This window comes from Doryrhamphus excisus, chromosome 23, assembly GCF_030265055.1.
Source record: "Doryrhamphus excisus isolate RoL2022-K1 chromosome 23, RoL_Dexc_1.0, whole genome shotgun sequence".
NCBI lineage: Eukaryota > Metazoa > Chordata > Actinopteri > Syngnathiformes > Syngnathidae > Doryrhamphus > Doryrhamphus excisus.
The window spans coordinates 1,878,073-1,899,276 of NC_080488.1; the positions used below are offsets into that span (position 1 = coordinate 1,878,073).

At 42.3% G+C, this 21,204-nt stretch overlaps 5 protein-coding genes across 14 annotated transcripts in view; all 5 read right to left on the bottom strand.

The window, feature by feature from the left end:
• Positions 1-21,204, bottom strand: part of LOC131110316 (protocadherin gamma-B4-like) — a 159,524-nt gene that overhangs the window by 109,452 nt on the left and 28,868 nt on the right. The window contains exon 1 of one of the 10 annotated variants that reach the window (XM_058063317.1): positions 7,218-11,595. The exons of 8 other annotated variants lie outside the window; for them this stretch is intronic. In XM_058063317.1, the coding sequence (XP_057919300.1) occupies positions 7,218-9,665 (2,448 nt within the window). In that variant the 5' untranslated portion in view covers positions 9,666-11,595. Of the gene's footprint in view, positions 1-7,217; positions 11,596-21,204 lie in introns of those variants that run through there. One more of the 10 variants, XM_058063327.1, reaches the window with a different exon arrangement.
• LOC131110323 (protocadherin beta-16-like) lies at positions 68-3,117 on the bottom strand. Its single transcript, XM_058063362.1, has one exon. The coding sequence runs from the start codon at positions 2,886-2,888 to the stop codon at positions 357-359; it is 2,532 nt and encodes an 843-aa protein (XP_057919345.1). The 5' UTR covers positions 2,889-3,117; the 3' UTR covers positions 68-356.
• LOC131110330 (protocadherin beta-16-like) lies at positions 3,573-6,525 on the bottom strand. Its single transcript, XM_058063370.1, has one exon. The coding sequence runs from the start codon at positions 6,328-6,330 to the stop codon at positions 3,862-3,864; it is 2,469 nt and encodes an 822-aa protein (XP_057919353.1). The 5' UTR covers positions 6,331-6,525; the 3' UTR covers positions 3,573-3,861.
• Positions 12,628-17,455, bottom strand: LOC131110332 (protocadherin beta-7). The gene has a single exon (XM_058063372.1). The coding sequence runs from the start codon at positions 15,960-15,962 to the stop codon at positions 13,539-13,541; it is 2,424 nt and encodes an 807-aa protein (XP_057919355.1). The 5' UTR covers positions 15,963-17,455; the 3' UTR covers positions 12,628-13,538.
• On the bottom strand, positions 17,456-20,342 carry LOC131110327 (protocadherin beta-16-like). Its single transcript, XM_058063365.1, has one exon. The coding sequence runs from the start codon at positions 19,946-19,948 to the stop codon at positions 17,456-17,458; it is 2,493 nt and encodes an 830-aa protein (XP_057919348.1). The 5' UTR covers positions 19,949-20,342.

Sequence of the window (21,204 nt, forward strand, 5' to 3'; positions counted from 1 at the left end):
ATTTACGAAGCAGTGACGCCTACTGTACATAATGCCACACTTAACATCGGCAAAGTAGTATGTGATGTAATGGCGTGGCCCCTGTTCATGTTATAATCCTAGAAGTGTTATTGTCACTTAACCCATCTGAGTCATGAGTTAGTATAAAAACAGAGCACTCCTCACAGTTTAAAGTGATACAAAGTTAAGAGTGTGTTGGTGTGGGAAAGTAAAGGGATGTGAGGGATGTGTTTACAGTATTTACAGGAGAATCCTGGATGCAATGGGTCATGTACTGTAAAACACAAAAGCCAAACCAAAAGGCCAGCAAGAACACGAAACATGGGTCTTCCATGTGTAAGATACCAAAGAAAGGACTATAAAAGCATGGGACTCACCAAAGTTGACATCTGGGAACAGTTCCCTGACAGCTGCTTGGTCACATGCGGTGTATCAGCATCAGCTCCATCCACGCTCACTAAACTTTGACTCATCCCTTGCATGTTCTTCATGTCGCTTTTTCTGGAGTCGGTGGTCCTGCACACCTCGTAATTGTACACGTGCGGGAGAGTCCCCGTCCCCAAAGTGTCCGAGTAACGTGGCGGATAATACGGAATGACAGGGAGGTTGGAGTGGTACAGGATGCGAGACCGTCTCCACCTGTACACTTTGACCGATATGATAAGCAGCAAGCAGGTGATGAAGAGGAAGGAGACCACAGCCAAAGCCAAGACTAAGTAAAAAGTCAGCTTGTCATTGTACTCCTTGTCGTGCATGCTAAAGTCAGTGAACTCTGACAGCACTTCAGGGAAGCTGTCCGCCACCGCCACGTTAACAATGACTGTAGCTGAACGAGAGGGCTGCCCGTTGTCCTCCACTAGAACAGTCAGTCTTTGTTTGACAGCATCTTTATCAGTGACTTGGCGGACAGTTCTTATTTCTCCATTGTGTAGGCCCACTTCAAACAGCGCCCTGTCTGTGGCTTTGTGCACTTTATAGGAGAGCCAGGCGTTCTGTCCAGAGTCCACATCAACAGCCACCACTTTAGTCACCAGGTAGCCCACATCTGCTGAACGAGGCACCATTTCGGCCAGCACCGAGCCGCCCGTCTGGACCGGGTACAGGACTTGAGGGGCGTTGTCGTTCTGGTCTTGTATCAGGATTCGGACGCTCACGTTGCTGCTGAGAGGAGGAGAGCCTCCGTCCTGAGCTCGGACCACCAAGTCCACATGTTTGATTTGCTCATAATCAAATGATCGAACTGCACTAAGAACGCCAGTTTCTGCATTTAAGGAAACATAGGTAGAAACGGGACTGCCGCTTATCTGCGTGTCGTCTAAAAGATAAGATATTCTGGCGTTTTGGTTCCAGTCAGCATCTCTGGCAGTGACAGCAAATATGGAAATACCAGGAGAATTATTCTCTGAGACATAAGCAGAATAAATCTTTTGATCAAATAATGGTGCATTGTCGTTTATGTCTGAGATTCTAAGATGTAACTTTGTTGAACTAGAAAGAGGAGGTGTCCCAAGGTCAGTGGCTGTAATGGTTATGTTATATTCCGAAACAGACTCTCTATCAAAATATTGATCTGAGATTAAATTGTAATATTTGGTAAGAGATGGCTCAATCTTAAAGGGAAGTTTTCCATCTATTTTACATTGTATTTGTCCATTTCTGTCTGAATCTGCATCTTTTATGTTTAAAATTGCAACTGTTGTACCAGGAGGTGAATCTTCAGGTAGAGGACTTGAAAATGATTTTACATTAATAATGGGAGCATTGTCGTTTATGTCAATAACATCAAGTATAACTTTACTGGTCCCAGTCAGCCCACCTTGATCCTTGGCTTCTACCCTGACTTCAAACTTCCTGTCCTTTTCATAGTCTATTTGACCAGACACATAAATTGTGCCTGTGTTTTCATTAATATTAAATAGATTTGCAACACTTCCTTTCATTATAGACAAACTGTAAGTAATGAGGCCATAAGAACCACTATCAGCATCTGTAGCATTTACAGTAATTATACTGGTTCCTTTCATTGCGTTTTCCATAACAGTAGCCTTATATGTTGATTGGTTAAATACGGGTTCGTTGTCGTTTGCATCTAGAACATTTATTTCTATATTGACGGTACCTGATCTCTGTGGTGTTCCTCCATCCACTGCAATTAATTTTAGAGACAAACGGGGATGTCTCTCTCTGTCTAAAGGCTTCTGTAGCACCATTTCAACATATTTACTGCCATCTGGATTTGCATGCTGATTCAGGATAAAATTGTCGTTTGGTGACAAAATGTAATTCTGCAATGCGTTTTGCCCCACATCCTGATCCACTGCACCCTGCAGGGGAAACCGCACTCCTACTGTGGCAGATTCACTTATTTCTAATGCCAGAGCTTTATCTTTATGTGCAAATACGGGAGCATGATCATTTATATCCAAAACCTCAACAATGATTCTGTGCAGTTCAATCGGGTTTTCTAGAATGACCTCAAAGCTGAAGCTGCATGGCGTCACATCTCCACAAAGCTGCTCCCGGTCTATTCTGTCATTGACGACGAGAAGCCCTTTGTCTGTCTTCAGCTCGGCGTACTGGATGTTGTCTTCCGTCAAGATTCGGGCCCGCCCTGAACGCAGCCGTTTCACATCCAAACCAAGATCTTGCGCCACATTTCCGATCACCGAGCCTTTCTTCATCTCCTCCGGGATAGAATAACGAATCTGACCACCTACCGTGGTAACCAAATGAAGCAAAAACAACAACATTGTCATTTGTGGTCGCCATCCGTTAAACAACCTCCATATTGCGCATGAAAAAGGGAGACGTCCGTGAGAATCCATTGCGGAAAAAATAAAATGAGAGTAATTCTGTCTTCTGGTAAATAATCCGTTCCCTCTTTCCATCAACTAGATCAACATTTACTTGCAAACGTGAAGAAGAGAAGGTTATTCTGTCAATCGCCTTCAGCGCCAACAAAAGAGAGAAAGCCTCCTTCGGTGCCTCGTCACTTGGAGGGAGGACTGTGCATGACGACAATCCGAGCAAAGTAATGTGCAAGCCAATAGCGTCCCTTAGAGGCTGCTGTGTGACATTTCTCCAGCGGGACCGAAATAATCACACAACAAATATGTCTTCCTGTACTGCCTCTATAATAATTACATTACAATCATTTCAGAAATCGATAAAAAAAATTTAGAACAAGTTATTTTATTTATTTATATATTCAGTCACACAGTCAATATATTTCCTGAAAGGAATAGAAAATGTAAATACTGTGTCAAAGAACTGCAAAAGGTTTGGATTGTTATACTGCTCAGTGCCCAAGTCGACAAGCAAGGCTGTGCTTCAGGACCATGGACAGAGGAAGAGCAACACAAACATCTACTTTTCATATGCTGGAGTAACAGTAGCATTGCAGATGCATGCATGCTATACTAATATCAATGCAGGTGGAGACACATGATACATTGCTGACTGCTGTCTCTAGTTCTTGCTGGTTTCCAAATTCAGCCGAGTCGACATTTACGAAGCAGTGACGCCTACTGTACATAATGCCACACTTAACATCGGCAAAGTAGTATGTGATGTAATGGCGTGGCCCCTGTTCATGTTATAATCCTAGAAGTGTTATTGTCACTTAACCCATCTGAGTCATGAGTTAGTATAAAAACAGAGCACTCCTCACAGTTTAAAGTGATACAAAGTTAAGAGTGTGTTGGTGTGGGAAAGTAAAGGGATGTGAGGGATGTGTTTACAGTATTTACAGGAGAATCCTGGATGCAATGGGTCATGTACTGTAAAACACAAAAGCCAAACCAAAAGGCCAGCAAGAACACGAAACATGGGTCTTCCATGTGTAAGATACCAAAGAAAGGACTATAAAAGCATGGGACTCACCAAAGTTGACATCTGGGAACAGTTCCCTGACAGCTGCTTGGTCACATGCGGTGTATCAGCATCAGCTCCATCCACGCTCACTAAACTTTGACTCATCCCTTGCATGTTCTTCATGTCGCTTTTTCTGGAGTCGGTGGTCCTGCACACCTCGTAATTGTACACGTGCGGGAGAGTCCCCGTCCCCAAAGTGTCCGAGTAACGTGGCGGATAATACGGAATGACAGGGAGGTTGGAGTGGTACAGGATGCGAGACCGTCTCCACCTGTACACTTTGACCGATATGATAAGCAGCAAGCAGGTGATGAAGAGGAAGGAGACCACAGCCAAAGCCAAGACTAAGTAAAAAGTCAGCTTGTCATTGTACTCCTTGTCGTGCATGCTAAAGTCAGTGAACTCTGACAGCACTTCAGGGAAGCTGTCCGCCACCGCCACGTTAACAATGACTGTAGCTGAACGAGAGGGCTGCCCGTTGTCCTCCACTAGAACAGTCAGTCTTTGTTTGACAGCATCTTTATCAGTGACTTGGCGGACAGTTCTTATTTCTCCATTGTGTAGGCCCACTTCAAACAGCGCCCTGTCTGTGGCTTTGTGCACTTTATAGGAGAGCCAGGCGTTCTGTCCAGAGTCCACATCAACAGCCACCACTTTAGTCACCAGATAGCCCACATCTGCTGAACGGGGCACCATTTCGGCTAGCACCGAGCCACCTGTCTGGACCGGGTACAGGACCTGGGGGGCGTTGTCGTTCTGGTCCTGGATCAGGATTCGGATGCTCACGTTGCTGCTGAGAGGAGGAGAGCCTCCATCCTGAGCTCGGACCACCAAGTCCACATGTTTGATTTGCTCATAATCAAATGATCGAACTGCACTGAGAACGCCAGTTTCTGCATTTAAGGAAACATAGGTAGAAACGGGACTGCCGCTTATCTGCGTGTCGTCTAAAAGATAAGATATTCTGGCGTTTTGATTCCAGTCAGCATCTCTGGCAGTGACAGCAAATATGGAAATACCAGGAGAATTATTCTCTGAGACATAAGCAGAATAAATCTTTTGATCAAATAATGGTGCATTGTCGTTTATGTCTGAGATTCTAAGATGTAACTTTGTTGAACTAGAAAGAGGAGGCGTCCCAAGGTCAGTGGCTGTAATGGTTATGTTATATTCCGAAACAGACTCTCTATCAAAGTATTGATCTGAGATTAAATTATAATATTTGGTAAGAGATGGCTCAATCTTAAAGGGAAGTTTTCCATCTATTTTACATTGTATTTGTCCATTTCTGTCTGAATCTGCATCTTTTATGTTTAGAATTGCAACTGTTGTACCAGGAGGTGAATCTTCAGGTAGAGGACTTGAAAATGACTTTACATTAATAATGGGGGAATTGTCATTTATGTCAATAACATCAAGTATAACTTTACTCGTCCCAGTCAGCCCACCTTGATCCTTGGCTTCTACCCTGACTTCAAACTTCCTGTCCTTTTCATAGTCTATTTGACCAGACACATAAATTGTGCCTGTGTTTTCATCAATATTAAATAGATTTGCAACACTTCCTTTCATTTTAGATAAACTGTAAGTAATGAGGCCATTGGATCCACTATCAGCATCTGTAGCATTTACAGTAATTATACTGGTTCCTTTTACTGCATTTTCCATAACAGTAGCCTTATATGTTGATTGGTTAAATACGGGTTCGTTGTCATTCACATCTAGAACATTTATTTCTATATTCTCGGTAGCAGATCTCTGTGGTGTTCCTCCATCCACTGCAATTAATTTTAGAGACAAACGGGGATGTCTCTCTCTGTCTAAAGGCTTCTGTAGCACCATTTCAACATATTTACTGCCATCTGGATTTGCATGCTGATTCAGGATAAAATTGTCGTTTGGTGACAAAATGTAATTCTGCAATGCGTTTTGCCCCACATCTTCATCCTCTGCACCCTGCAGGGGGAACCGCACTCCTACTGCGGCAGATTCACTTATTTCAAATACCAGAGCTTTATCTTTATGTGCAAATACGGGAGCATGATCATTTATATCCAAAACCTCAACAATGATTCTGTGCAGTTCAATCGGGTTTTCTAGAATGACCTCAAAGCTGAAGCTGCATGGCGTCACATCTCCACAAAGCTGCTCCCGGTCTATTCTGTCATTGACGACGAGAAGCCCTTTGTCTGTCTTCAGCTCGGCGTACTGGATGTTGTCTTCCGTCAAGATTCGGGCCCGCCCTGAACGCAGCCGTTTCACATCCAAACCAAGATCTTGCGCCACATTTCCGATCACCGAGCCTTTCTTCATCTCCTCCGGGATAGAGTAACGAATCTGACCACCTACCGTGGTAACCAAATGAAGCAGGAACAACAACATTGCCATTTGTGGTCGCCATCCATTAAACCACCTCCATATTGCGCATGAAAAAGGGAGACGTCCGTGAGAATCCATTGCGGAAAAAATAAAATGAGAGTAATTCTGTCTTCAGGTAAATAATCCGTTCCCTCTTTCCATCAACTAGATCAACATTTACTTGCAAATGTGAAGAAGAGAAGGTTATTCTGTCAATCGCCTTCAGCGCCAACAAAAGAGAGAAAGCCTCCTTCGGTGCCTCGTCACTTGGAGGGAGGACTGTGCATGACGACAACCCGAGCAAAGTAATGTGCAAGCCAATAGCGTCCCTTAGAGGCTGCTATGTGACATTTCTCCAGAGAGACCGAAATAATCACACAACAAATATGTCTTCCTGTACTGCCTCTATAATAATTATATTACAATCATTTCAGAAATCGATAAAAAAAATTAGAAAAAGTTATTTAATTTATTTATATTTTCAGTCACACAGTCAATATATTTCCTAGAAGGAATAGAAAATGTAAATACTGTGTCAAAGAACTGCAAAAGGTTTGGATTTTTATACTGCTCAGTGCCCAAGTCGACAAGCAAGGCTGTGCTTCAGCACCACGGACAGAGGAAGAGCAACACAAACATCTACCTTTTCATATGCTGGAGTAACAGTAGCATTGCAGATGCATGCATGCTATACTAATATCAATGCAGGTGGAGACACATGATATTCTTCTACATTCTTGCTGGTTTCCAAATGCAGCCGAGTCGACATTTACAAAGCAGTGATGCCTACTGTACATAATGCCACACTTAACATCGTCCTGGTAGTATGTGATGTAATGGCGTGGCCCCTGTTCATGTTATAATCCTAGAAGTGTTATTGTCACCAAACCCATCTGAGTCATGAGTGAGTATAAAAACAGAGCACTCCTCACAGTTTAAAGTGATACAATGTTAGAGTGTGTTGGTGTGGGAAAGATGGGACTCACCAAAGTCGACATCTGGGAACAGTTCCCTGACTGCTGCTTGGTCACATGCGTCGTATCAGCATCAGCTCCATCCACGCTCACTAAACTTTGACTCATCCCTTGCATGTTCTTCATGTCGCTTTTTCTGGAGTCGGTGGTCCTGCACACCTCGTAATTGTACACGTGCGGGAGAGTCCCCGTCCCCAAAGTGTCCGAGTAACGTGGCGGATAATACGGAATGACAGGGAGGTTGGAGTGGTGCAGGATGCGAGACCGTCTCCACCTGTACACTTTGACCGATATGATAAGCAGCAAGCAGGTGATGAAGAGGAAGGAGACCACAGCCAAAGCCAAGACTAAGTAAAAAGTCAGCTTGTCATTGTACTCCTTGTCGTGCATGCTAAAGTCAGTGAACTCTGACAGCACTTCAGGGAAGCTGTCCGCCACCGCCACGTTAACAATGACTGTAGCTGAACGAGAGGGCTGCCCGTTGTCCTCCACTAGAACAGTCAGTCTTTGTTTGACAGCATCTTTATCAGTGACTTGGCGGACAGTTCTTATTTCTCCATTGTGTAGGCCCACTTCAAACAGCGCCCTGTCTGTGGCTTTGTGCACTTTATAGGAGAGCCAGGCGTTCTGTCCAGAGTCCACATCAACAGCCACCACTTTAGTCACCAGGTAGCCCACATCTGCTGAACGAGGCACCATTTCGGCCAGCACCGAGCCGCCCGTCTGGACCGGGTACAGGACTTGAGGGGCATTGTCGTTCTGGTCTTGTATCAGGATGCGAACGCTCACGTTGCTGCTGAGAGGAGGAGAGCCTCCGTCCTGAGCTCGGACCACCAAGTCCACATGTTTGATTTGCTCATAATCAAATGATCGAACTGCACTAAGAACGCCAGTTTCTGCATTTAAGGAAACATAGGTAGAAACGGGACTGCCGCTTATCTGCGTGTCGTCTAAAAGATAAGATATTCTGGCGTTTTGATTCCAGTCAGCATCTCTGGCAGTGACAGCAAATATGGAAATACCAGGAGAATTATTCTCTGAGACATAAGCAGAATAAATCTTTTGATCAAATAATGGTGCATTGTCGTTTATGTCTGAGATTCTAAGATGTAACTTTGTTGAACTAGAAAGAGGAGGCGTCCCAAGGTCAGTGGCTGTAATGGTTATGTTATATTCCGAAACAGACTCTCTATCAAAGTATTGATCTGAGATTAAATTATAATAATTTGTTAAGGACGTTTCTATCTTAAAGGGAAGTTTTCCATTTATTTTACATTGTATTTGTCCATTTCTGTCCGAATCTGCATCTTTTATGTTTAAAATTGCAACTGTTGTACCAGGAGGTGAATCTTCAGGTAGAGGACTTGAAAATGACATTATATTAATAATGGGAGCATTGTCATTTATGTCAATAACATCAAGTATAACTTTACTGGTCCCAGTCAGCCCACCTTGATCCTTGGCTTCTACCCTGACTTCAAACTTCCTGTCCTTTTCATAGTCTATTTGACCAGACACATAAATTGTGCCTGTGTTTTCATTAATATTAAATAGATTTGCAACACTTCCTTTCATTATAGACAAACTGTAAGTAATGAGGCCATTTGATCCACTATCAGCATCTGTAGCATTTACAGTAATTATACTAGTTCCTTTCATTGCGTTTTCCATAACAGTAGCCTTATATGTTGATTGGTTAAATATGGGTTCGTTATCATTCACATCTAGAACATTTATTTCTATATTCTCGGTAGCAGATCTCTGTGGTGTTCCTCCATCCACTGCAATTAATTTTAGAGACAAACGGGGATGTCTCTCTCTGTCTAAAGGCTTCTGTAGCACCATTTCAACATATTTACTGCCATCTGGATTTGCATGCTGATTCAGGATAAAATTGTCGTTTGGTGACAAAATGTAATTCTGCAATGCGTTTTGCCCCACATCTTGATCCACTGCACCCTGCAGGGGGAAACGCACTCCTACTGCGGCAGATTCACTTATTTCAAATACCAGAGCTTTATCTTTATGCGCAAATACGGGAGCATGATCATTTATATCCAAAACCTCAACAATGATTCTGTGCAGTTCTAAGGGGTTTTCTAAAATGACCTCAAAGCTGAAGCTGCATGGCGTCACATCTCCACAAAGCTGCTCCCGGTCTATTCTGTCATTGACGACGAGAAGCCCTTTGTCTGTCTTCAGCTCGGCGTACTGGATGTTGTCTCCCGTCACGATGCGGGCCCGCCCTGAACGCAGCCGTTTCACATCCAAACCAAGATCTTGCGCCACATTTCCGATCACCGAGCCTTTCTTCATCTCCTCCGGGATAGAGTAACGAATCTGACCACCTACCGTGGAAAGGAAATAAAAGACGCACAAAAGCAGTCCCACTAGCTGTTGTGGCGCATGAAGCGATCGCCATCTCCATCGAGCGTCGGCGACGCATCCTCTTGGAAGCATTGTGCAAAAAAATAATTATGATTTATCCAGCAAAAACGTCGATTCCCCCTTTAATTATCCGTTTCCTGCAGATCGAAAACGATTTAAACAAAAACGTTTGCCTCTTCCTGTTCACTGCATGCGTCCTCAAGCCGAATGAATCCAGTTTGTCTGATTCCCTTCAGTCAGTCGTGGGCCGAATGGAAGGAAATCCTTATGCTGGACAAGAGCGTCCCTTAGAGTCCAAATAGTGAATTTCAAGTCTGATTGTACACGACTGCACAATAATATTAGTGAACATTCCACATGAAATATATCACCAGTCTTAACGGTCTTTGATGTTGATGATAGGAAATAATTCAAGTGGATTTTACTGGACAATTTCCAGTCAAGCTAATATTAGCTCGTATTTTCTCTCATTGACAAGGATGGGTCCTTTGTTGTGGTTCAGAGCAACATGGCTGTCCTCATCTGGAACAAGCCAGACTTGGCCAGAACCTAACCTTTTCACATCCAAGTCCAAGTCCAACAAAGAGCCCGTTCCTCATCTCTTCTGGGATGGAACAACTCATTAGTCCACTGACCACAACCGGAACACAGAAAAGCACAATCGGGGTTCTCCAATCCTGTGTCTATGGACAGTCCTTGTACATATTTAATCTGCAATAAACGCTCGAATGTCATGAACATAATCTGATGTTCAAGAGGCTCCAACAAGTCTCAAACATACTTTGCTCTCAGTGTTAAGCCAGCATTCAGACAATTCCAATGCTGAAGCAACATCACCACCCTCTGATGCAAAACAGAACCACAAGTGCATGGAGAACACTGGAAATAAATAAATTAAAAAATAAAAAGAGGCATGCAGACAAAAGACAGCAAGAGAAAGACCGGGCGGTAGATACAGTAAAGGCACATAAGCAAATACCACGCAGTTAATTTAATTTCAGGAATATAAAACATATATGACCTTCACTACAGGCATACCAATTGCATCATACAATTAAGAATATTTCATAACTACAAATATGAAGAATATGTATTTTAAATACAATAGAAAAGTCCATAGAGGTCTATGTAATGTTTTTGTGATTATTTGTTTTTTTGTATTTTAGCAATTTAATAAATGCAGGGCTGCTATGTGTGTGTTGGGGGTGGGGGCACATGTGTGTGGGGGTGTGTATTCACATTAATAGGGTGGGCTCAAGAGGAAGGGTGTTTGATGTTCACAGGCACCATTAATCAGGTTTTCTAAATATTCAACTGATTTGCTTGCAGGCCCATAAAACAATGAAGAAAAAAATACTTGCACTTTTCAATCCCATGACAAGAAATGTGCAGAGGAAAAATAGACAGCTACATTGAAAAATTAACATTCAGTATAAAAAATACAATAAGCGATTAATATATTGTGACAGTATATTTGCCACACGGGTCATGATGGTGGTCTCACGGCCTTCATGTGCATCAGTGCTCCATTTCAGCAGAGCACTGCAGAGCACAGCCGCGCGCACATCATGATGGTGCATTATTCAGGCCATGCCCGCACAGCAACAGCAGGCAGAGTTATTAATATTCATGTCTGACACAAGCAGCGCACTTAAATAGGATCAGTATGGCTGCACGGGTAACAAGACTGCGAAAAAGCAACTTAACATTGAAGCCTTGGTGTGGGTAAGACTCTGGTCATGGCTGATAAACATACTTGCTGTGGTGCAGCACTGTGTGCGGTGTAAAAGAGGGCAGTGCAAAGAGACAGTACATGGAAACACATTCTGGGTCAATTGATTGTGTGAGCTGATTGGTGCTCCTAGTGTGATGTCGTAATAGACTGCATGGAGCTACATGTATGTGTGAGACATAAGGGAAAGAAATATCAGCTTACCTGTGGGACCACATTGGAGGTTTCAGTCACGTGCATGAGGAGAGAGAGAGAGAGAGAGAGAGAGAGAGAGAGAGAGAGAAGAAGGGTGGGGGTAGAAAAGAGTTAGTATAGATGACATTTTGAAAATTACAACTGTCACATGACAACATTAAAAAGGTAAACGGGATGCATTTGTATATGCTGCATTGTGTGCTATGCATTGTTCAGTATGTTCTTTGGGAATCTCATGGGAAATCTAAAAGCATCTCAATGGACACCAATGGCACAGTTGCACACAACTCCACTAAAATTACTCAAAATTGGTATTATTAATGATTTATATTAATATTACTCATTTTTAAAAATATTACTATTTTGCGTTGTTATCCCTAATGCAAAGCGAACATCTTTTATAATACAATTTACTGACTTACATTGGATTGTTGATTGTACCCGCATCCTTAGGTTTTCTTGTATGCAATATATACTTTTTTATTTGAGAATGCCATTTATTGGATAATTACCTGCTATCATGTTGACATTTTTTAATGCTTCATTGAAAACATGTTATTAAACATTAAAGCTAGGCAATTTTACATGTATTGTTTTTGTATAGAACCGGAGTAATCATACTGATAATACCGTTACACCCCAATATTTACTAATTGCAATGCATTTATGTACAATGGACTCAGTTGCCTCAACGGGTTAATCTTGCATTGTTCACCTTTATTTTTTTATGTTGTTCATAATACATTATGATAATGATCCAGAGAGTACAAGAATACTGTTGGCAAAAATCGTTGTTGTTAGTCCAACCATGGCTTAAATTGAGAGCACATGTGCAAGCACAACATGAATGCACACGCATCTCGTTGCATCTGCAGCACAGAATACAACACACACACACACACACACACACACACACACACACACACACACACACACACACACAGACACACACCCTCTACTGTATTATTCCTGAACCACTGACCCAACTACGGTTATGAACATTAATCTCCAATGTTTATTATTAGAAGTGATATAATTGTTTATACATGCATTATTTTCTTACTAGAGCTCAACAAAGGCAAATAAGACAAAGAAAATAAATTGTGGCTTTAAAAAAATCAGCATTTATTTAATAGTGCATTCACTATAGTTAAATCATCCTATTGCCATAAATACAGTGTTAAAGCATCACATCACAAAGATCGATAATACCTGAAATATCGATAGTCACTGATTTAAAAGGCAGTGGCTACAAGACAAAATTGTCCCAAGACAAAAATACTGCACAAGCTAAGGAAAATAAAACAAATTGCTACAACATATGCAGGAAAAAGAAAGACAACAGTATGTAAGTATTGTTATGGTTTGCCGGTTTAAAAAAGGAAGTAGGAAATGCTGGTGATGTGACGTTTACTAAACAATACTACATCACTATGCACAAATCACTAATATGCTTTTTGTTCATAATAAATGAGACAACATAAGTAAATATTGAAAAAAGACTGAAACAGAAAATGCTTCTTCTTGACATACAGCAATGGAACGACAACAAAGTTTGGCTAATGTTAAAACAATAATAGAATAATAATCATCCCCAAAGCCTTTGTTATCACACGTACTATATGACAGTGATGATCTGAAAAGTTATTTTTGAGGTGACGTCATCAGTATAAGGTCAGGATTGCGACATTACGCTATGGAGTTATAAAGATAACCATTTCATGCATAGAAACAGAACATCAAGTCACATGTTTATATTTTTAAACACATGATATCGTTTCCTAAATCGTTACAGTTGGTGATTCCAACATGCATTCACCGGCCAACACACATGACAATCTCCTGAGTCAATTCAGGAGCTGTATGAAAACAATATTAATAACATGGGAATGCAATCATAATCAACACTGTTACAAAACAGGCATAACCATAACATAAAATCGGGATACCTAATACCAGAAGGTAAGTGTACTCAGTGAAAGGTCCAGTGAGTGTACTTTTTTTTCATGTGCAGGACTTCAAGTGACCACATAACAAGGATGTTGGGGACCCGCCCGAATCTTTAAAGTAGATCTATCTGCACTGGTGCGCCTAAGTGTGTTCTTCTGATACGCCGCGCTCCTTTTCTTTAGCGTGTCAGTGTCCGTATTTGAACCGAAACGAAAGTCGCCTCTCCACGAGCCGGTGGTCAGAAAGGGATCAAACCTGTCATCTTGTAGCAATGTGCCACAGTGGCTAAAATCTGTAAAACTCTGCGGGTAGTAAGTGGTGGGGAAAACTGGGAGATTGGCAGTACTTGAACGGTAGACGTAACCACGTCGACAAAGCTTGACGTAAAAGACTGCCATGATTAAAATGATTAACAGAGTAGAAATGGTAAACAGGGCGATGACCAAATACAGCCTCAAAGAATCGCTGCCCTGAGATTCGTCTGGCAGGTCAAATAGTTCTTGAACGACTGGCAACCCCTCACCAATAGCGATGCTAACTGTAGCTGTGGCTGAGAGGGAATCGTGTCCATTATCTGTTACCACGATAACAACTGTTTGCTTTGGGTCATCATCTTCCATGAACGCTCGCATGGTTCTGATTTCACCGGTGTGCAAACCCACCGCGAAGAGACCGGGTTGAGTTTCTTTGATTATTCTGTACGAGAGCCACGCATTATGCCCCGAGTCAGCATCCACAGCCACCACTTTGGTCACTAAGTAACCTCTCGGGGCTTCGAGGGGCACCATGTCTTCAACAATGAAGGCTTGGACAGGATATAGAATAACTGGAGCGTTATCATTTTGGTCCTTAATAAAAACATTAACAGTGCAGGTGGCGGTGAGTTGGGGGTCTCCCCCGTCTCGAGCCTCGACTTTGATTTGGAAGTAAACCGATTGCTCGTAATCGAAGAGCCTCGATGTGAAAAGCTCGCCTGTTTCGGTGTTAATGGTGAGGAAGGAGGAAACTTCAGAGTTGGTATCCTTCGATATTTGATACAGTAATTTAGCATTAGATGCATCGTCCATGTCTACTGCTGATACTTTCATTACAAATGCGCCAATGGGTTGGTTTTCCAATAGATTGGCAGTGTACTCGTTCTGTGTAAAAGTTGGAGGGTTGTCATTTATGTCATTAACTATGATTGTTAAAATTTTACTGCTCTCAAGTGGCGGGATGCCTGAATCAGTGGCAGTCACGGTGATGTTATACTCTGACTGAACCTCTCTATCTAGCGTCCCGTCTGTCACTAACATGTAGTAGTTTTTCACTTCTGACACTATTTGAAACGGGACATTGTCAGGAATCGAACATGTGACGTGTCCGCTGTTTCCGGTGTCCATGTCGTAAATGTTGATCAGGGCCACCATCATTCCAGGTTTGGAGTCTTCGGCCACATTAGCGGATGCTGACTTTATTTCGATAACAGGTTTGTTGTCATTTACATCGGCGACATCAATGATAAGTTTACAATGAGAGGCCTGACCGCCGCCATCTTTAGCTTGGACGTCCAGCTCATGCGTACTAGCTTCCTCATAGTCAATGACACCTGCCACCCGGACTTCCCCACTCAGAGGGTCAATGTGAACAACACCTCTGGTCTTGTCTGAGAGGTGACTAAAAGAGTACGTTATCTCCCCATATAAACCGTCATCCAAGTCTGTAGCATTAAGTTGTGCTATTAAAGTCCCTGTGACCGAGTTCTCGGGTACCACTGTTCTGTAAACCTGCTGGTTAAAAACCGGGACATTATCATTGACATCCAAAACCCGAATACGGATAAAGGCAGTTCCAGTTCTGGCTGGGTTTCCGCCATCAATTCCATTGATTTTCAGTACATGTTCAGATTGTGTCTCTCGATCCAATGCCTTTTTTAGAACAAGTTCGGGATATGCATTGCCATTTATTTGAGTTCCTATTTCCAGACCGAAATGATCGTTTGGGCTCAATTTATATTCACTGATAGAGTTTGTCCCCAAATCAGGGTCATGTGCACTCTCCAGTGGAAAACGTCTCCCCAGGACTGTGGACTCGACTAAATCGAGGCTGATCTCCCCTGCAGCAAATACTGGAGTATTGTCATTAATGTCGGCGATGTCTAAAAGCAGACTAAATGCTTGCAGGGGGTCCTCCAGTAAAATCTGATGTTGGATGGTGCACCCGCTGCCTTGAGCGCTGCAGAGCTCCTCTCTGTCAATCCGTTGGCTGATCAAAAGATTGCCTGATGCCGGGTCCAGTTCACAAAGCTGACTGGTTCCATCTGCGACAACACGGGCACGACGATCACGGAGCTCTTTCACTTCCAAACGCAGATCCTGCGCAATGTTCCCAATTATAGAACCAGTCTGCATCTCCTCTGGAAGAACATAACGGACCTCTCCAGACGACACAGCGAAGATCAAGGAAAAAAGGACGAAATGCATCCAATGTTGGAAGTTAATTCGCCCGTCCATTCTGAGAGGTTCTCTCTGATAGCTATAAACTGCAGAAAAACACGCTAAATCCTAACCACGCACGTGAAAATGACGAACTGAAAATTCTGCTGCAATCCAACGGTTCCCTGCTTCTCCAGCCGAGTTACTCATGCTCTATTAGGGAAGCTGTCAGCTTGGATTCCTCTATTCCCATTTCATCTCTCTCTCTCTTGCTCCCTCTTTCTCTCCACACAAACACCCACACACACATTTTTTTTCTCTCTGCCTCAATCCCATACACACACACACACACAACATTTTTTCTGTGCCTCATTACACAAAGAGGCACACACAGACACACACACAGCCTTCAGCTCTTACCCAATGCTCTAGTTTCACTGACACAGATACGGCGGCACACGCCATCCACGAGTCAAATATTATAAGAGCGTCACCGCGAGGCCGAGTGGACAATTACAAGATGAAGACGCAGCACAAAAAGTCTTCACTATTTTCCATATTCTACTCTATTCTACTCTATTGAATCTAAACTTAGACGGAAAGGTTTTAAGGATAAAAGACATGGCTGCGTCATTCGGATGACGCCACAACTATAAAGTCAGGTGAGGGCCTCGCCTGGAGTGACTTTAATAATGACGGATACTGAAAAGTATATTTTACAACAACCCTGAACAGGAATATGAACTAAACCAAGACACAGTTTAACAATTCAGCACCAAGGACAGAGATTTCATCTCTGCAGTCAGACAGCAAGACAGCAGACAGGGATGTGTGTGTGTGTGTGTGTGTGTGTGTGTTCCCGCGCACGTGCACGTGCCTGTGCATGTTTGAGAGAGCATAGAGAGGAAGAGGGACAGATGGAGATGACCAAATGCTGCTGGTTGAAGATGACAGTGGCGATGATAGCTGCTTTACTCAGGAGATCGGCCTTAATATAAGACAACCATTGGCTACTTTAACAACTACAAAGAAGTACAATGAAACTAAGGTATAGTAAAATGGCTGAAGATTTGATACATCATTATTCCATCCATGCATCCATCCGTTGTCTATGCCGCTTATCCGACGTCCATTATTCCATCTCAGGAAATTGTTGTCTACGTTTATGAACACTTAATAATAAAATAGAAAACTATTGATGTTCAACTTACATAATCAAGTTCAAGTGTAACTGCTCGTGGGCTTGTGATGACTAAAGTCACATGGCAAAAATTCATGCCAAAAGGTAAGCACCGAAATGTCACTCACATCTACAGTGAGACGAAATACACTGTACTTTTCAACCTAATTGATGGAAATAAATAGGTACAAAATCTCTGAAGAACAAAGTATTGCAAGATATGGTAAGAAAAAATTATGTGTGAATGGTGGAACAACAAGGGGACAAACAGCAAATGTTACAACCGTTATAATCATGTAGACTCGTACAACAACCACTTTATCCAAATGCCTAAACAAAGACCAGCATCTGTTAATAACTGATTGACTTTGAAATATAAAAACTACGCAAATCATACCTCAGGGGAGCCTTCAGCATCTCCAAACATCTCATCAAAGTCAGAAGGACTCTTCCTCAGTGTCTGGTCGGCAGGCAGTGTGTTGTCATTGTAAGAAGACACAAACTTAAAGTCACTGGTTCTAGAACCTGTTGTCAAGTAGGCGTCATAGTTGTAGCTGCTGCGTAAAGTTCCTGTGCCGTCAACATCTGCGTAATTAGGAGGGAGATACGCGCTGGGGATGGCAACTGCTCCATCAAACAACAGTCTGGGCTTTCTCCTACGACAAAACCTCACACCCAGGACGACGATGATGAAGGTGAGAAAGAAGGTGGACACAGACACCAGCGCGATGATCAGATAAGACGTCAGTTTGGAATTCTTCTCATCATAAGAAATGTCCTTCAGTTCTGGCACCTCAGCCAAGTTATCAGAAATAAGTAAATACATGGAGCAGGTGGCAGAGAGAGGGGGCTGTCCGTTATCTTTCACTGCCACAATCAGGTTCTGTTTCATGCTGTCAGATTCAGAAATGTCCCGCTGGGTCCTGATCTCTCCACTGTGGAGACCGATGGTGAAAAGTCCCGGATCCGTGGACTTGACTATATGATAGGACAGCCAGGCGTTCTGTCCGGAGTCTGCATCCACCGCTATCACTTTGGACACCACAGAGCCTCCGTGTGCAGCTTTGGGGACCAGCTCGGTCATGAAGGAGTTGCCCTCCGGGGAGGGGTACAGTATCTGAGGAGAGTTGTCGTTCACATCCGATATGAACACACTGACGCTCACGTTGCTGCTCAGAGGAGGAGAACCATTGTCTCTGGCCATGACGTGGACTTTAAAGCTCCTCAGGTGTTCGTAATCCAAAGACCTGACAGCATGGATCACTCCAGTGTCTCCATTAACGGAAACATAGGAAGACACCGGGGCACCGTTCACCTCGGCGGCTAACAGAGAATAAATCACGGTACCGTTCTGTCTCCAGTCGGGGTCTTGAGCACTAACGGAACATAAAGTGGAGCCGGCTTTGTTATTTTCACTCACATATGCACTGTAGGACTGTTCCTCAAACACAGGTGGGTTGTCGTTGATGTCTGCTACAGATAAGTGGATCATTTTAGAGGAGGACAGAGGAGGAGAGCCCTCATCAGTAGCACTGATTGTAATGTTGTAATCAGACACTAGTTCACGGTCCAGTTGTCCAGTAGTCACCAGAGAATAATAGTTTTTAATAGAAGGAACTAACTTGAAGGGGACGTTTTGTTGAATGGAGCAGCGGACCTGTCCGTTCTTCTCAGAGTCTCTGTCCTGGACATTAATGATGCCCACCTCAGTACCGGGTGGTACATTCTCTGGTACTGGATTAGACAGAGACTTTAAATTGATTACAGGAGCATTATCATTAACGTCAGTGATGGAAATAATTACTTTTGCATAAGAGGACAGTCCTAGTCCATCTTTGGCTTTCACGCGGATTTCATATGATGTTCTAGATTCATAGTCCACAGTGCCAGTTACTTTTATTGCACCCATTTTACGATCAATACTAAATAATTTCTCCACATCTTCAGTAACATGACTAAAGTCATACGTCACTTCCCCATTCAGTCCTTCATCAGCATCAGTAGCACTAACATGAATCACTATTGTATCTGGAGGAGAGTTTTCAGGTAGACTGGCTTTATAAACAGCCTGACTGAACACTGGGGCGTTATCATTAGCATCCAGCACAGTGACGTGTATGACTACTGTACCTGATCTCTGAGGAGAGCCGCCATCTAAAGCTGTGAGAAGCAAATTAATTTCCTGTTTATGTTCACGGTCTAGTTCTTTATCAAGAACAAGCTCTATTGTGGTACCACTGAGAGTCAAAACGAAATTATCATTTTTCTTAAGGATATACTGCTGAATAGAATTTTGTCCTATATCCGCATCGTGCCCCTCTTCTATCACAAAACGAGCTCCTCTATCGGCCGACTCACGTATCTCCAAATTAATCACGTTGTCTTTAAACACTGGTGCATTATCATTAACATCTTGAATGTGCAGGTTAATTCGATGAAGCTCCAAAGGATTCTCCAGCACAACCTCATGTTTTAGGACACACGAAGCCTTGTCTCCACAAAGACCCTCTCTGTCAATCCTGTCGGCTACAACCAGCTCTCCGCTTTTCACGTTTAGATCACAATAACGTTTACCGCTCCCCTCCGCGTCAATGCGGGCTTTCCTGGCCGACAGCGCGCTCGCCTCCAGTCCGAGATCCTTGGCTAAATTCCCAATAACAGATCCTCGTTTCATCTCCTCGGGGAAGGAAAAGCTCACGTCTCCATATGAGGAATGTAACAAAAGGAGGAGATAATAAAAGGTGCGCAAGTGAAAGAAAGCCGTTTTGGAATCCATCATGGCTCCTAACACGCTGCAGAATGATACAATGTGGTCTACAAAATCACTAACGTCAGAACTGAACGTCAGTCCAACGTAAAAGAAAAAGGGTGTAATCTGTTTCATTTGAAAACTGGTCTATTGCGCCACCGTGAGGATGGTTTGACAAAAACACCGACAAGTTAACAATTGTTATTGAAATATACATTATGCAGAATAAACATTTATTGTACTTAACATATCTAAAACAAACCAAACAAATAACAACCTATTGTTTGTTCCATATCTGTTTTAAAAAGGCAATGGATGCATTTATGATTTATGATACCTGAAATAACTAAGTTTTTTTGCTTCCATGTTAACATACTTCAGCTCATTAAAGAAAAAAAGGACTCAAAGTAAAACTGTGAACATAGCATTCAAGCAATATGTTTTTCAGACTGGCTTTGTTAATCCAATAGCAACATTAAAAACATTATGACCTGAAGTATAGTGTCTTTGTAGGCCTATCTTATTTTATTGTCTGAAAAGTTACCGAATCCCAGACCAAATAAAAATGGTTATGATAGTGATTACTGTATAGCAAAAAACAGCATAACATAAAATAAAGCTGTTAATACAAGCATGATAATTAAAAACCCTGATCACTTAACTTTCTTTATCTTTCTGAGCTATGAAACAGTTAAAAATACAGATTTAGGAAGTCACTAAATAAAACAACATTCTACTTCATGTTGCTAAAGTTTGATTCAACACTTCACAATTCCACCTCACTCATGTGGTATCCAAGTTCATGTTGATCCAGAAAACAATATCCAGGAATCATTTAGCAGATTTCTGATGTCCAGAACACATAATCAATGCCAAGCTTATCTGTTTGTAACCGGAGAGAGATAGATAGGAAACATGTCTAAATCATGGTCCAGGTCACTTAGCCAAATAACAGAAACCACAAGCAGCTTCATGAAAACAAGTCTACACCAAAACCTGTCACTGTGAAATTCATGACAAAAAAGGTAAGCATCAAGAAGAACTGGATTGTAACAATTAGATGTATAACACTGTTTCACTTTTATGTTGAATGATATTTGAAAAATGAAACATGAAAAGCCTCTCAAAAAAATAGACAAATATTTATATACTATAGAGAAAGGTGTGGCCTTTTTTATGATACATTCTATATTTGTTCTTGCATACAAGATGCGAAACCTAATCTATTGTGGTTCAGTCATTAATATATATGTATAGGCTTTATGAAATACACAATTAAACTAATAAGAAGTGTGTTCAGACCAACCATAAATACTACTGATCAATTAATTACTTTGCAATACAGCAAATGCATTGATAAGTGAATACCTTTGCAACAAACAAGTAAAACT

Coding starts and splice junctions, on each gene's coding strand:
- LOC131110330 (XM_058063370.1), bottom strand. CDS start 6,330: ATGGATTCTCACGGACGTCTCCCTTTTTCATGCGCAATATGGAGGTGG.
- LOC131110327 (XM_058063365.1), bottom strand. CDS start 19,948: ATGAAACAGATTACACCCTTTTTCTTTTACGTTGGACTGACGTTCAGT.
- LOC131110332 (XM_058063372.1), bottom strand. CDS start 15,962: ATGGACGGGCGAATTAACTTCCAACATTGGATGCATTTCGTCCTTTTT.
- LOC131110323 (XM_058063362.1), bottom strand. CDS start 2,888: ATGGAAAGAGGGAACGGATTATTTACCAGAAGACAGAATTACTCTCAT.